The sequence below is a fragment of the Anticarsia gemmatalis genome, chromosome 1, assembly GCF_050436995.1.
Source record: "Anticarsia gemmatalis isolate Benzon Research Colony breed Stoneville strain chromosome 1, ilAntGemm2 primary, whole genome shotgun sequence".
Classification (NCBI taxonomy): Eukaryota; Metazoa; Arthropoda; class Insecta; order Lepidoptera; family Erebidae; genus Anticarsia; species Anticarsia gemmatalis.
Genome location: NC_134745.1, coordinates 7,897,870 through 7,913,713, shown reverse-complemented (window position 1 = coordinate 7,913,713; position 15,844 = coordinate 7,897,870). Strand labels below are relative to the sequence as shown.

The following is a 15,844-nucleotide window of genomic DNA, read 5'->3' as shown; positions in this document are numbered from 1 at the left end:
GGTTGTACTTATATAGCACCGTTGGGTATAATAAAAATAATATTTATAATAATCTTCTAATCAGGTTTAGCTTAAAAATTATGAATGCAACACAATTCATACGTAAATCACTGTTACCGATTTGATTCAAGTCCTTAAAATTATCAAAATTGAATGAGTATACAGGGGTTTTTAAACACTGAGGTAAAAAATTAAATTAAAACCAATGTAATGTTTTCAAGAAAAACATTTTTATTTAGATTATAAACTTTGATAAAAATAATTATATTAATAATATTTTTATGACAACTTACAAATATTCATATAAAAGAATAACGTAACATCTATTCAATTTAAACCTTAAGTACAGTACAATTTAATAACGAAAATGTGCTACCACTTTCGGGTTGTGTTTTAACTAGTGTGACTAACATGTGGGCGAGTGGCCGCCGCCGCGGTCGCCCCCCGCGCGCCTCTACATTATATATATTATCAATCCAATTGATCAAATAATCCTCCACGCTTTATATAATTAGACAACTTTTATAGTAAACTCTGATTGCACAAGGTCTGCGGGCGCGGGCGCGGCGCGGCGGCGACACTCGCCGACCCCCATTTAACTACTACACTGTATTATTGCTACTGACGTTTGTGACTTATGACGAGATTCTGAATCACGAGCTAACATCATTGTAAGTAAATATTAAAGCTGCACAATTTATAATAATAAGTATATAAATAAATACAATTACTTGTATACGTATGAGTATAAAAACAATGCTGTTAAGAGTCCGCGAGGACGGACTTTGAGCAACGGATTCGTAACCAAAAACATAACATAATAAAAGAAAGTAAAACTCCAGTCGTGAAGAGATATAACGAGTGTACAAGAGCCAAAGAATGGAAGATAAAGTAACGCGAAGGACGGAACAAGTCACAACGCAATCGCAGCTAGTGCTGAATGAAAAGAAAACAACACGTTACATATAATATGTACTATATCTTAATTAAAATTCGATGCCTACCTGCAAGTCACATGAGACACAGTAAAAAGAACTAACGTTATGTTAAAGAATCTACGTCTAAGAACATTAAGTACTCTAAATTATGTCATAATATGGCAGTTAATCGAACCGTCCGCACTAGGCACTAGGCACACCTCGTAACATATTGGTGTCGCGACTTCCCTCGCCGGCGCCACTTGACACCACGTGACGCCAGGTGACGCCAGGTGGCGCCACACAACACACACTGACACAGAACCTTGTTCTGGATTTTGAATAATCGGTGGAGATAACTTAACAATACAATTTTATGATTCAATCTTTTTAAATATTTTAAACGCTGTTCCGAATATAATTTTAATGATCGAATATATAATATTTTTTATTAAAATTTCACATTGTCCATTGTGGAAAGGCTTTTTAAACAAATAAATCTTAAGTCGCTAGTAGATATGGTCCTATTCGGCACGAAATCTTATAATATAAATAAGTCTTGGACATAAAATACTTGATAAACTAACTTGTTGTCATGGCCCGATAACCTACGTATCGAAATTCGTTTATTATAACAAATGTATTACTAATAAAAATCTTAAAATTAAACACAAACCACTCCCATCGATGATAATGTTAATGTTGTTCGGATGGACGACTTTTGTGACTATGTTTATATGACTATTATACATCCAACATTATGCGAAACCTCGGCTCTATCTCATAAAATTGTAATTTACGTCATTGCTTCCATTCCGAATGTTATTTATTGATACGCGCCAATATCCAAAACTACCGAGTTTAGTCATTGATGAAGATTAAATAGTGAACAGGTGTGCTACAATTGAAATATAATAAATAGTGCATCGAAGGGCTTTCTCATCTAGTGGAAGCAATGTACGTACGATTGTACCTAAAACTAATATCAACTTCACTAATTGTAAGAATTGAGCGAGCTTATAAAGCAAACTTAGGCTTACAAAACTTAACAAAGTGGATGGCATTTAATTTGACTTAACTCACTTATATTATGCTATTATAACATTAATTATTATGACGAAGGCACATCATGCTTTTCTCAGTGTAGATATATTATACCTACTATTAAGTTTGTGACAAGAATTTATTACTTTATCATCATGGCAAGAATAAAAGGTACCTGTTGAAACGTTAACTACATACCTATGATAACCGAGTGAATGGCACACACGTTCATATTCAGCAACAGATCATCGTCATTTACAAATAATATTACATTAAATATACGAAACATTTTTGTTCTGATTAAACCAAACATCAATTTAACTTTTGCCATCACCGGGCAATCGAATCACGATGTAATTTCATAAGGCACTAAAGTAGATATTTACACAACGGTCTCGATACGATCACTTAGCTTACAACAATAACCAAAAGATTTTGTGACATTCTGTTTCAAAATAGAGAGGATGAATCGCTTATAAGTAAATTTCAACCTGAGATCGACACTTTTGATACAACCTTATCCCATAAAGATTCTTCACGTAATGAGTGTAAATCGGGAATGCTTAGAGTAAAATCTGTCGTCGGGGTGGCGAGGCCCCGGCTCATAGTTCATAGTGAGCGCGGAGGAGTCGCTACGGGTCGAGCGGCAGCTCCACAAACGTGATGTCGTACAGGCGCTCGTCGTCGCTGGCGCCCGCCGGCCGCACCTCCAGCAGGAACAGATCCTCGTTGCAGTAATACGCCAGCATTTCATCGTCAATTTTGGCCGTAATCCTGAAATTAAAAGTACGTTAGCGCGGGCAGACGAGCTTTACTGCGTCATCTCAAATCTCGATTGAAAATACCAAACAAAAACGTGCAAATTAATAAAGGTTCACTTAACAAAAAACTACCACATGGAATTAAACAATTGTTTTAGTTTTTATTTATTAATATCGTAAATAAGTGCACATTACAATTAATTCGGTGCAAGTGCCTGTCAGCAATGTGACAAGGTTCTTATTCAGATTAAAGTGTATTGGATTAAGGGAGGCGATTAAGTAACTGGCACCTATTATGAAGCTCATTAGACAGTCGTAGGGGCAAATTCGTATCGTTAAGCTTTGCGTAGTTAGTGGCGCGCCCTCGGGACAAGCGATGCTGCATTAACGCGAGGCGGCCGGGGAGTTTACTCTAACAGATTTGTCTGAGGCCAATGAAAACCACTTACCCTTTCTTGTTCTTTCGATAAAGATTATTAATTGCCGAACTTGAAATTTTGTACTTATTCTCAATCTGAAAATAAGCAGAAAACAAAAGAGTTACAAATGGGCCTTACGCCTTTTTAACCGAGACGTCTCGTCTAACGGAACCGAAAGTTCAGTAACCGGTCTAGTGGTTTCTAAGGGACAACTCGCGAGGACTCGCCGGAGGTCCGGTGCGGGGCCGGCCGTGCGGATGTTAATTACAACATGCGGTTATGATGATCGTGTGTTTATTAGACGGGGTTATGAAGCGTCAATTCGGTTACAGCGCGCGGCGAGCGACGGACCGCGCGGCGCCGGGTCCGCGGCCCGCCGCCCGCCGCCGGACGAAGCGTCTCGATTTCTTGCGTTTACTTCACAGTACAGAACACATCTATCGACGAACGACGAGAAACCGAGAAAGCGACGAAGACCGTCTCGCTCGCTCGCGTTCAAAGGTTAGCTTACATCACCAAGGTTATGCTCATCGAGCCGAAATGCACCTCGACACGTCGTCGACGACGGAGAGCGAGGTGTCGAGGTGCACGCAGTAGATACAACGGTATAGCGGAGAGAGACTCACGGCATGCAGCAGGCCCTGCGTGGTGGGCGGCACCACGTGCAACGCCGTGTACACGTCCTCGGTGTCCTGGCGCACGTACAGCATGACGCGCTCGCTCAGCGGCGGCGTGCTGATGCGCGGCCGCTTGCCCATCACGCCCTCCAGCTCCAGCGAGTCCTTGCGGTCACTGTACGGTGACAAACCACCCAAGTCTCTGTACCTGTCGGAACAAACCATTTGATTTTTAAACATTGTACTTATATATGTTACTGTAAAAGCCCGAACTCTGGCACATCCTAAGATTTTCCGGTAATACCTAAGATTTACCAACTCTCAATGGTAAAAGTCCGAACAAGCCGGAGTTTAAAAACTATGTTACGGTATATAAAAAAATCCTCCTTCATAACTATGTTTATAACTATTTCACCGTATAATTATATACTGTGACATAGTTATAAAGAAGGAGTTTTGGGCACAGCGACATGGGTAGGTTAGGTTAGAAGGCTAAGGTGGGAGCGAGCGAAGCGAAGCTCCCACCTTAGCCTTCGTGGTTATTTTTTTTTAACCACTCAGTAGGAGGAGCCCCGCGAAGCGGGGCTCCGGCGACATCTCGACATCATCAAGTGAATATAGGTAAAAGTTCGAAATAAAATAATTATTCGGACTTTTACCATTGCGAGTTGGTAAATCTTAGGTTATACCGGAAAATCTTAGGATTTACCACCGTTCGGGCTTTTACAGTAACATATACACACTTCGAGTTTGGAATGATTATCGAAATGTGCTTAAATTTTAGTATCTCATTTTATTAATACATATTAATTTTATTGCGTGTTATTTATGAGTCGTAAGAACTTTAACTGGTGATAATCTACGAAAGTCAATGTAAAACGAATAAAATTCGATTAAACCACAGCTAAGTCAGTAATGCAGCTCGTAAAACCAATTAAACAACGGATCATTGATTTTAGGGGTGAGATACCTATAATTTTTAAGAGTCTGTAGTCATTATACCGATGTTATATGTATGACATTCATTAATGGTCATCTATATTCCGATTAACTATTCCACTATCTATTCCATCCATATATTAATGTCATAACGAAGTAATCTTGTGTATAAATAAAATGAATACCTACAGTAAAATATTTTAGAATAAAACATTCATTTATTAATCGTCATCCCATCCAATGTCCATTTCCTATCGACAGGTGTGGTGTTTACACCATAAATGGCATCCTAAGAAACACGAGCATGTTATTACTATGGTAGATTGTAATGTGAGTATATTATATTTACCCAGGCGCGTCCGGTGGGAAGTGGTTGTGGAATTTAAGAGCCGGCGCTTGAGGCTTAGCTGCATGCAGGAGGAACGGCGAAGCGCCTTTTAGGTGTGCTTCGGCGAGCGTCGTCTCATCGTGCCCGTAGAAGCCTTGTATGTCCATGCCGGCGAGCTTGTCGATGTCCTCCGCGGGACTGAACAGCACTGGAGGTTTAGCCAGATCCGCCATTGAATAGAACTCGCTGCGCTCTGTCACCGGGTGATAGATTTCGTCCAATTTCTTTCTGTTTGTTGCTGACATTTTTCTCTTTGCAGCTCTTCTTTCCTCATCTCTTGTTTTTCTCTCGGCACCCTGAAATAGCAAATTATAATATTATAATAGGTATAAGTCTGAATAGCGCCGAACATTTCATAAACAGTAAATGGGTCCACGTATTATTATTACCTTATCACAGAACACCTTGATCTGACAGTAGCCTCTGTGATAGACCTGCGTATCTCTTGGGTCTTCGAACGTGTCGATCTGTATGTGTAGTGGTAAACCCTGTAACGAACAAAAAAACAAATTATCACCTGGTTACTAGGAATACTTTCTACTTTTTTTCAATATTTGATTTCTAATTGCAAAATGATGCTTATCCATCTAGGTATGTCAATTTTAGCCAAATGGGGAGTTAGAAAGAAGGTTAGGTCTAATTGATCAATTACGTGAAGACATATCTCTCACGCTATTTTGGTATCCATATGATATCATACGCAGTCGTATAAACAAATCGACTATATTTTGAGTAAAGCAATTTCACGCTTGAAGTCTACACTTATCTTAGAATGATAACAAAAAAACAGTTTTAATAAACGTTCATAAGGGATAATTGCGATAAATTTACGAATAAGGAAAAAATATGCACGTGTCTGAATCGAATCGCGTTAAAACGTCTTAATTGCGTTCGTTCGAGGTCGCTGTTGCGGCGGCGTCACTGCGCATTGGATAGGTAATTGAGAGGCTGATAGCGGACTGGTTCCATATCACTCGGCGGCCGAGTGGCTCGAGACCTGCGCTTACAGCGGGATGCTTGCGCCGACTTATTACTCACTCACCACTAATTAGCACTAAGTGATGTCAAGGGATTGTTTGCTTGTAATTAACTAGAAAGTGTAAAGGGTGATCAACGCCCGGACAGTGCACGTTGGAGCGAGTGAGCCGCGTGAGCCGCGTGCGACTGTCGCTTGCGCCCGGAGCGCCGCCCATGCCCATGCATCGCTTCCATGGTTATCGGGGCGTCTCCGGCGACAACGCGGTTACCGACCTCAAGTCTTGACGTCGACGTATCGTAACATTCATTTACATACTTTCAATGTGGTAAGCTTAATTAACATTTTGCAATACAAAATAAAATTAATGACATTTGTAGACTGGTAACTACTATTTACTCGTCTTCGATTTCCCACGACTATTAAAATGGGACTTAACGAGGCATGTAAGCAATAGCCGCTATGAATACGCTATCAAGTTAACAGACACAATGCGATGAGGTACGATGAACAATAATTTATGATTGATATTATTAGATTACCGTTTTCCTCAACAAGCCTCTCGAGAATAATATGTAAACAGCTTTATTTATTTTCATTGACATGAATTTAAATAGTATCATTATTATAATACAGCGCCATAATCATGACTTGACTAAACGATTAATAAACGTTTATTAAATAGGTAAATGGATACAATGTTATTCTAATTATTGTTAATAATAATTACACAAATTAAAACTATTAGGTATTGACTACTAACCTTAACTCCTTTTTGACTACTGAAGTCTGTACTTAGACACTGTACTGCGATGTTAATCTGCAAAAAAAAGAAATTAACCATTTATAATTGAATTATAAATAAAAAATTCCTGCGTTTGTTGACCACAGGGTTCGGCGCCACGGTAGCAGGCGGCCAGTAACAACTATGTAGAAAATTAGATTATGCATGGAACAGTATAAAATTGTATGTAAGTAAAAGCGTTTCAATGAAATTCATTGAGAGTCGAGTATGTCCAGAGTGCAGTTAACATGCGCGCGTTGACATAAGGCGCTTTTAGCTCGGCAAGCGGCGGCGGCCGGTGGCGGCCGGTGGCGGCGAGGAGGGCGGTGCTGGCTGCTGGACGCCCGCTCATTACCGCGGTCTATGCAAATGACTCTCTCGCGTTTTTACTCGCCGCCGACACCGTCGCCGATCGCTGTCCGTACGCATATTAACTGTCGCAAACAACTCGCATCCGCTACGGTTTCGCTATCCAACAATAAATAATTACTGATATTGATAACTGACCAGTAGCCGCAAGACAGACGCAAGTAATTTACAGTAATAAAATAAATCAACGAAAAACAACTAAGTAAGACTTCATTCGAAACGGTTTTAATACAGCGAGGTTAATTTTTAGCTATCAACTTAATGATCAGAATCAAAATTGTGATTCGATGTAGAAGTCGTTAAACATTAATTGCTCCCTTGAGTGGCATTAGCATACTGTCATAGAATTGAGGCTATTTCACGCGGACTTTTAATTGTTTGATGAATATTTAAAAGGCTATGTACATAACATTATCAATGAAGTATACGTTTTTGTGCCGCTTATAGTAGACACAGTATAATTTTATGTAAGCAATTAAAACACAGAGAGTTGTTTATTATTCAGCAATATCATGAGTGTTCATAGTGGACGCGCCGCCGAGCGTCCGCACTCAGCTCCCAGTTCGCAAACGCCTCACGTTTTTAGTTTCTTGTTTCATTTGCCAAAGCCTTTTGACTGAATAAGTTGCCTGGTGCTATTTAATTACTCCTTAATAATTGCATCAAAATCGGAATCTGCGTTTTATTTTCGTATTGATGGGGCATGATGCGAGGCAGCAACATAATATCATGAGACATAAATATGTACATATTTTTGCATCACAGAGCTGAGTCGTCATTCGACGCGTAATCACATTGACAGGAAACATATGAGCCCATTAGCGATATACATTACAAAGTTAATGTGTTTATGATACTACAAAGTTGTCACTCAGGAATACATCGATGGAGGTGTGATGTGGTGATGCGAGGAACAAGAGGGACTTGGTGAGACGTACCTTGGCAGCGCTCTCGAGCGGGTTCCAGTAGACGGCGATGGCGTTGTGCGCCACTTCCTCGATGCAGCCTGCTAGCCCGATGCTGTTTTTCGTGTCTGTAACAAAACAACAAATTGTCATTAATCTTGTCTTCAGGTAACTGTGCAGTAATGGCGGCGGAGATTTCGATTAAGATATCAACGCACAATACGTCATCGCGGACGGAAATATATTTGCTGGGCGTGAATAATCACATGATAGGATCAATTTATTGACGACTGCAATGTTTCCATTTGTGCCCTTCCTAGATTAAGGTTTATAGTCGGTAATTAGCACATTTGCATTTTGCGCTAATTGCATGCAGTCTACTTACTATAAAAAGCGTATTTGTATTTTCCGGATAGTTTTCTTCACCCACGCTTTATTTTATGTTTATTTTGTCTTATACTTATCTGTCCATACCGTTGAACGTCGTTCACAAAGTCTCCCAAATAAGTCAGGTTACAAATATTATATAATATTCACGTATTATGCTGACAATTTCATACAGTTCGGTAGGAATTTAATGTTAATAGTGAATAATTTTATCACAAGTTTGCCAAGTCAGTATTTTCTTAGTAGTTTATAGTGTTTCTATTGCCATTATTTAACGTCTGCTACATAATTATATTGCGTTTGTAGACAATTCTAGTTATTTATGAAGGTTGTAGAATATTGTAGTAGAGACATAATGTTGTGGTGATTAGATTGTCGGTATTAGGAGTAAAGTAATGTGAGCGAGCAGGAGTGTAGTTGAGTGCAGGAGGTGCAGGCGGAGTGGGCGGCCGGCCGCTATCAGTCGGCGCGGCGGCGCGCGGGCGAGCTGTGCGGGCGCGAGCGTCGCCGTCGTCGCTGACGTGTTTATGAGCCCCCGCGGGGCCACAGGACCTCACCTCTGCCTTATTGTTTTAACAGCCTCACACTAATTTACGAGTCCACACTGCATCCTGTTATGTGCTAATAAATCCACCAACGCAAGTTTTGCTTTCTAAGTATTAAAATTTGTCGTACTAAGTAGTATTTGACTTACTTTAAAACAACATTTTGATACTCATATTCATCTAACTAACTACCTACGAGAACCGAGATGTATTGTGTACTTATACACTTTACATGAGTCACATCGCTACTTATCTGATATACTTATATCTAGCTTTCTTATAAGTCAAAGAAGATCAAATTTACTAATAAAGACTAAAGTATACTCTTACAAGAACATATATAAAACGAATGTAATCATAATCGACGACATGCTACGATATAGAGTTACCAAAAAAATTAAGCTGTGAGTTATGACCATCGATGTATAAAATTACAGACGGATATTCCATAATATCGTCAAAACAAAGGCTTACTGAGGAGTAATCTGTCGAATCAGTGAAGCGTGGTATAAAAGAAAACTGTCAAATGAAATAAGTGTGGAAGCAAAGAAGCTGCGCTGCAATGGACGTGGACACGCGATACAAGAAGACATGTAGGTAATCGGAGAAGGCATTGTGCGGGCGCGCAGTGCGTTGCGACCCCCGCCGCGCCCCGCACCACTCCCCCACCCCGCCGCGCTTTCACACGCCTGCGCACAGGTGTCCGGTGTCGCCCTTGACGGTACTCCCAAGTTCGTCGCATACACTCATAATGCTCTATCAGCCCAAATCCATTTTTCCTAAGAACTAGCACAGCAAAGAACCGCCGGACTAAGTACAATGTATAATGCTTTACATACATGGATATTTGGTGAATATACTTCTATCCTAACAATAAACGAACTTTTTCAATTTATCTTTCTAAATACATAGGTTTTCACGTTTCACTCTTTAGAATAATCATAACTTTAACTTATTTGCCACAGAAACCTGAGACCGCAAACCGCTTACGGATATAATAAAACTAAAAACAAATACATACATAATGTTGGCTTTTGAGAAATAAAATACAGAATTCCTTTGTGTTTAGACATTAATTCATTCTATGTAATAACGTCAACAAATGAAAAAATAAAACTTAACTAACATCGAGATAAGCTAAGAAACCTTGACATTAAACTTGGCCCGACCGCGCGAATTAATGGCTTCCATGTTTTTATTTTCCTTGAGATTTAATTTATAGACAGTGCTTGTGGCCGCGGCGTCACTCATTACAAATGCTACAGGTCTCACTTAAGTTATGTTAGAATGTGTCAAGTGTCGTATATCAGCGCTGTTTGCTTCGGCTCAACCAATTAATAAGTAAGAGTAACCATTTCGTTAGTGGCGTAACTCCCTCACTAATAACTTCAATTGATTATAATATTAGTAATGATATTAATAAATTCCAGTCAAATATTAATTAGCGGCAACGGAAACATATCATTGAGTTAAATAATGTTTGTGTCTATTAGAATAATTACTTAATCCCTCATCACAACTAAGTAGTTGATTGTAGAATCAAAATAAATGTGTACATGCGAACATTTTACGATAATCGTGTACATAGGTGTATTGGCGATGATAACAGCAACTGTGTAAAGTTATCAAAAACAATAATTTAGCAGGGAGGAGCGGCGCGGGCAGCGGGCGGTGGTCAAGCGGGCGCGCGCCGAGGCCCATGGCGCAATTAACATGCTAATGAGCGCGCTCCGCGATATCATCACTGTAATTATGTCCGCGCGCGACTATATTGTAAGCTTGCTTAATGCTTATATGTCCTAGCCTTTTTACACTCATTCGACGACAAGCTTATTTTAACTAATCTTCAAAACATTTATTTTATTCGAGTCAAAGTATCACTGCCTATTTAGGCCATGCAGGCAGGTGGCTCCACTGGGCAAGGTAAGATATTTCTCACGAATTTTAACGATTTCCTGTTACTCAGTCACATAGAGCTCATCGTGACAGATATCTTTATTACATAGTTTCATTTGATTGCGCGTCGCATCGGGGAAACTTTACATTTAGTTTTATATCTTTAATCTGGTTAATGTCGGAATGCGTCATTACAAGTAGCGCAATATGAAGCTCGTAGCGTCGGGCTCGGGCGACGCGCGGTGCTAGGTGGTGGCGGCGCCAGAGGTGTTTATTTTTAGTCACAGCGATTGATAGGTTCTCCGGCCGGTGTGGGCCGCGGCCGTCGTGCGCGTTATTTATGCAAATGTCCTAACGAGATATAATGGTGGTGTGGTGCGCGAGGGCTGCGGGGCTGCGCGGGGGTGTGCGGGGGTGTGCGCGGGTGCGTCTCCGCGGTATCTGCCCGCAGCACGGTAATTAGGTCCTGCGTGCCGCGCGGGCGCCGCGCCACCGCCCGCCGCCTTCACCGCGCGCCGCACGCAACGTCTCCGACATGTTTCTGTGTCGCCTCGAGCACGACTCTGTTTTTGTCCAGATATCGTGTCTTAACTCTTGTATACGCTACTGTACCTACGTACCATACGCTTAGCAAAAACCTACAAGTCATTGTTTATAAATTATCATCTTTGTGTAATAATTAAAGGAATACTTATCAACTACGAGTAGCACGCAAGATTAATTGTGATTGAAATAACTTGACTCACCCGCATCTAGTATCCTCTGTTTGACGGAATGTTGTCTGCCGTGCCAAAACTGCCACGCCTTGATTTCATCTTCAGGAGATTTCTCTTCTCTAAACATCAACATTACAACACTCTGAAACAAACAAAATTAAACATTAATCAATTACACTTTGGCATAGGTAGAGTCCAATAAACTTTAAATAAAATCTATTATTGGTTGAATAAGCAATAAACAGTGTAAATAAGACGGTATATAAATGAACGCGGAGGGTGGCCATTAGAAACACCTGACATCGAGGAGCTATGCCTCTACATTATTTATTGCCAACTTTTAATGACGAAAGTACGGACGAAGCGCCGTGAGCATTTCGCGAATACGCAAAACGCGATTACCGGCGTGCATTTCTCAGCTATTACGTTAAACGAGTGCGATTACGTCGTTACGGCGGGCATCTTAATTTCATACGCATTTAAATGCTCTTAAAAAGTATCGTGAAACCTTTCGACGGTTTCCGCTGCGATGAAAAAGTGAAATATGCTGTTAGGACGATTTCTATCGACGCGTTAGAAAATGAAGTGAAAAAGAAGTGGCCAGTGCAAGGCGTGGTACCGACCGTACCTTATAGGGCTAACGACGAGAAAGCACCTCCGATCGTCGCCGCCTCGGATTGATGGATCGGCGCGACGAGACATGATGCCCAACCGCGCCCGCTCCTTCCTTCCTTCTTACAACGTTGTCTCCCAATTTAATACCTCGTTAGCATTTGTATTTTATCATTCGAATTTGTAACTATTTTATATAATTTTAATTACTCGTCGAGAGTCAGACTAATGCAGACACATTGACAGCAGTGTTCTTGAATATTTTATTAGTGAGATGCCTATTTTGCAAGAATATGAAATAATTGAGATTATTATGGGATATACGGATTTAGGACAATAAAAAGAAGATTATATTACATCCAAACACATATGGACATACATATTGTGTACATGTGTGAGTAGTGCTAATAATAATGCAAAATATAGCGACATGTAGATTTAATATTGACGCACCCTTCCTCTCGGTCACTTGCAGCACTTTAAGTAGTGACTCTATAACTGTCCCCAGCTTAAATAGCTATTTACAACTTAACTGTGACTTAAACGTTATTATAGAATCATGAATATGCATAGCAAAAGATAAGCTAAATAAGATGAAGTATTCGGCGTCCGCATGCGGCAATTACGCTCGCATTGCAATTAAATGCAGCAAGGAGTCTCGGCTACAGTGTTGGCCGGGGGTAGTAAAAACACAACTTTACGGTAAATCGATGAATTTACGAGTAATTTGTGTCGGCGAATAGTTCAGCTAGAGTATAAGCGGGACACGGGCTTTCTCCGGAGATCGGCGCGCGACGCGTAAACCCAACGGAACTGTGCATACTAATAGATAGCCCATGTATAAAATTGTAACGGTTAACACCGCCTCTACTAACCGTCTCATCGCTTATAATAAATAAATATCAACATTTACTACTTTATTAGAATTCTTTGCGCTCGTAAGTTTTTGACGAAATACACAGAGACGAATATACAGAGTTATAAAACGCGATATATTCAAATTGAATATAAACAGTACAATTAAAGTTGGAGATAAGATCTAGCTACAATTGTATTTTTCTTATTGTTAATGCACATAGCTTAGTTATTTGTTGTGTCGTAGCGATAGTCGGTAAGTTAGCAGTCCACTTTTGTTTATTGTATTGGAACTAATGATTCATAAACACTTGCTAACTAATTTAGAGTCCAACTGGTAACGGTTTACGTAATTTAGTGGCTATTTTCTGGTTGCAATTGGTACCGAACAATGTTCGCTATTGTTGCATGACAAAGATACATTGTAATAACTGGCAATCATAATTGTTTGACTTACCGCAAAATTTATCAGAGACAGGCTTTATTTTGATTTCATTAACGACTTTAATTTGACATTATACCTATACAAGTTTCTGGGCTGGTTGCGAAAATTATGATTGTAAGTCTCGGCAATAACTGACTAAGGTTTAACTAATCACTGTTTGTATGTTAATGTGATTTAATTTTACTGGGATTGTTGTGTACGAACTACACAGTGCGCATAAATACATGCGACATAGGGCTCACGTATTTGTTACCAACATTATACCTAATTGTCGGTGTGTTTGCACATGATACGCTAGAAATGCTGGATATCTCAAAGATTTAAAGTAGGGACTGAAGATTATATTTACTTTTTCCGTATTAAATATTTTTTCATAATTAAATAACACAAGAAATATATAATTTATGTCTTTCTAATAAATATTTAAAGTTGAAAAATGGAAGGTCCTAATTTATTATTTTCTCAAAACTTGATTTGGTCTATCGACATTTTATGGCTACTTTAATGAATTACTAAAGTTATTTATTGTTGATGAAATATTTTAATAATTATCTAGAATCAGATATATTTGGACAGATATGAGAATGATCCGTTGTACGCGGTGTGATCATGTCAGAGACTATTCGTCGTGTTGTAGATCGGGCGCGGGCGCATGCGTGGGCGCCGCCGCGCTTGTTCCGCACGTTAATTGGATTTTTAATCCGAAATGACAGAATTATGCGTTCTCGCAGCAACGTCTAATATCGCGTTCAACTTATAACTGTAGCTAATATTATGTAATTATGTGAGCAGCCACTTTATTATATTTATATAAAATATAGTACTGCAGTAGTTTTCATTATCTGAGAAAATTTGTTGGTAGCAAAATTACAGAAAGGTTTTTATAAATAAACAATTTTGCTTTTTTTTGTATGCAGCGGGATGTTGAACATAAGGATAATGACAGAATGATGGAACAGATACAACGCTCGATCCACGTGAAGTGTTTGTGTTGTGGCCTATCAGATAAAGTGATGTTTCGTTGTGGGTGTCCACCGGTTATTGTGAATAAAGAGTCGTGTCCAATTTATATCGAATACTTATTACATTAAAATACTTATGTAGTATTACCGTTTTATTCTCATTTAAACAGCGCACGGGTTTCACAAGAGCGTCTACAGTTTTGGCTTCGCGGACCAGTTACTTCCAACTTTTCGGACCGTCAATTAATTAATCGAGTGTATCGACATTCGACCCGATTTCAGGAGCTCGGTTGACAATCTGAGTTATCTGATTAAGCACGCTTTCTCTCGCGGCGTGTGTGACACACGCCCGGGGACTGTTGTGGCCATGTGTCGCTCGCCGGCGCGATTACGCTCCGACAACCACTCTGCATTAATTTCGTCACTCTATTTGAATAAATAACCGATTGCATATTTATATCACATATCACTACGCAATCAGATGATCTGTATTTAAAATTTACAAGTGACAGTTATCGAGCACATTAATCTTATCGTAAATACTTATTATTTCAAAAATATTGCCTTTCAATAAATATATTTGGACTGCATTTCTGTAGTAATAAGACATGAATCTGGATCGTAGAAAATATTTTCGTCAACATTTGCATATAAATATGTCTGAGAGCGTGTATTGTAACCCAAATATTGAATGTAGAATGTAGCCGTAACATTTTCCACATGCTCGAATCAATAATATGCGCATGTAAAGCTCAGTATTATAATGCTGTTTCTTACTCTAAATCTCTATCCACCCATAATATAAAACGAGCGAGGTGCCCACTCGCATCGCATTCAAGATAAATGATCTAATTAAGTATATTGCTCGAACATGTATTCACTTTATTTCTATATCGGCGCCTATTTCTCATGGATGCTGTTGGTGCCGTCGGTGCGACCACAAGAGCGACTCACGGAGTAACTAAACACCTGTCTTATTGTTACCTATAAATTGTGAGTTAATAGCATCGCTAACGTAACAATTACTTCAGATGTAATCTTGAGTTACGTTCTTGTACATAAACGCATAAGTAGTGCGTTGAAACAAGCAGCGGAACGTTGTTTACAACTCGTCATCATGCATCATCTGTTCGCGAAGTACGCGCGACCAGTGGAAGGTAAATTCGCGAGTGGGTGCATGTTCGCAGTCCGGGAGTTAGCATTTTGCTCGTCACAAATGCTTCCTCGTTAGTCTGCGGGCCGGGCGCGGCGCCCATCCATCAGCTCCTATCTATTTTATGACAATTATTTATGTTCACTGCGTGGCA

The 15,844-nt window shown here is 39.7% G+C and overlaps 1 protein-coding gene across 4 annotated transcripts in view; it reads right to left on the bottom strand.

Annotated features, from left to right (window-relative positions):
* Positions 1-211: 211 nt before the first annotated feature.
* grh (grainy head) overlaps positions 212-15,844 on the bottom strand; it is a 96,790-nt gene continuing 81,157 nt past the window's right edge. For 3 of the 4 annotated variants that reach the window (XM_076116317.1, XM_076116330.1, XM_076116335.1), the window contains 8 exons: positions 11,694-11,805; positions 8,153-8,247; positions 6,825-6,881; positions 5,475-5,573; positions 5,047-5,381; positions 3,768-3,966; positions 3,172-3,236; positions 212-2,735 (listed from right to left, as the gene is read on the bottom strand). In XM_076116317.1, the coding sequence (XP_075972432.1) occupies positions 2,594-2,735; positions 3,172-3,236; positions 3,768-3,966; positions 5,047-5,381; positions 5,475-5,573; positions 6,825-6,881; positions 8,153-8,247; positions 11,694-11,805 (1,104 nt within the window). In that variant the 3' untranslated portion in view covers positions 212-2,593. The remainder of the gene's footprint in view (positions 2,736-3,171; positions 3,237-3,767; positions 3,967-5,046; positions 5,382-5,474; positions 5,574-6,824; positions 6,882-8,152; positions 8,248-11,693; positions 11,806-15,844) is intronic. The other variant, XM_076116323.1, reaches the window with a different exon arrangement.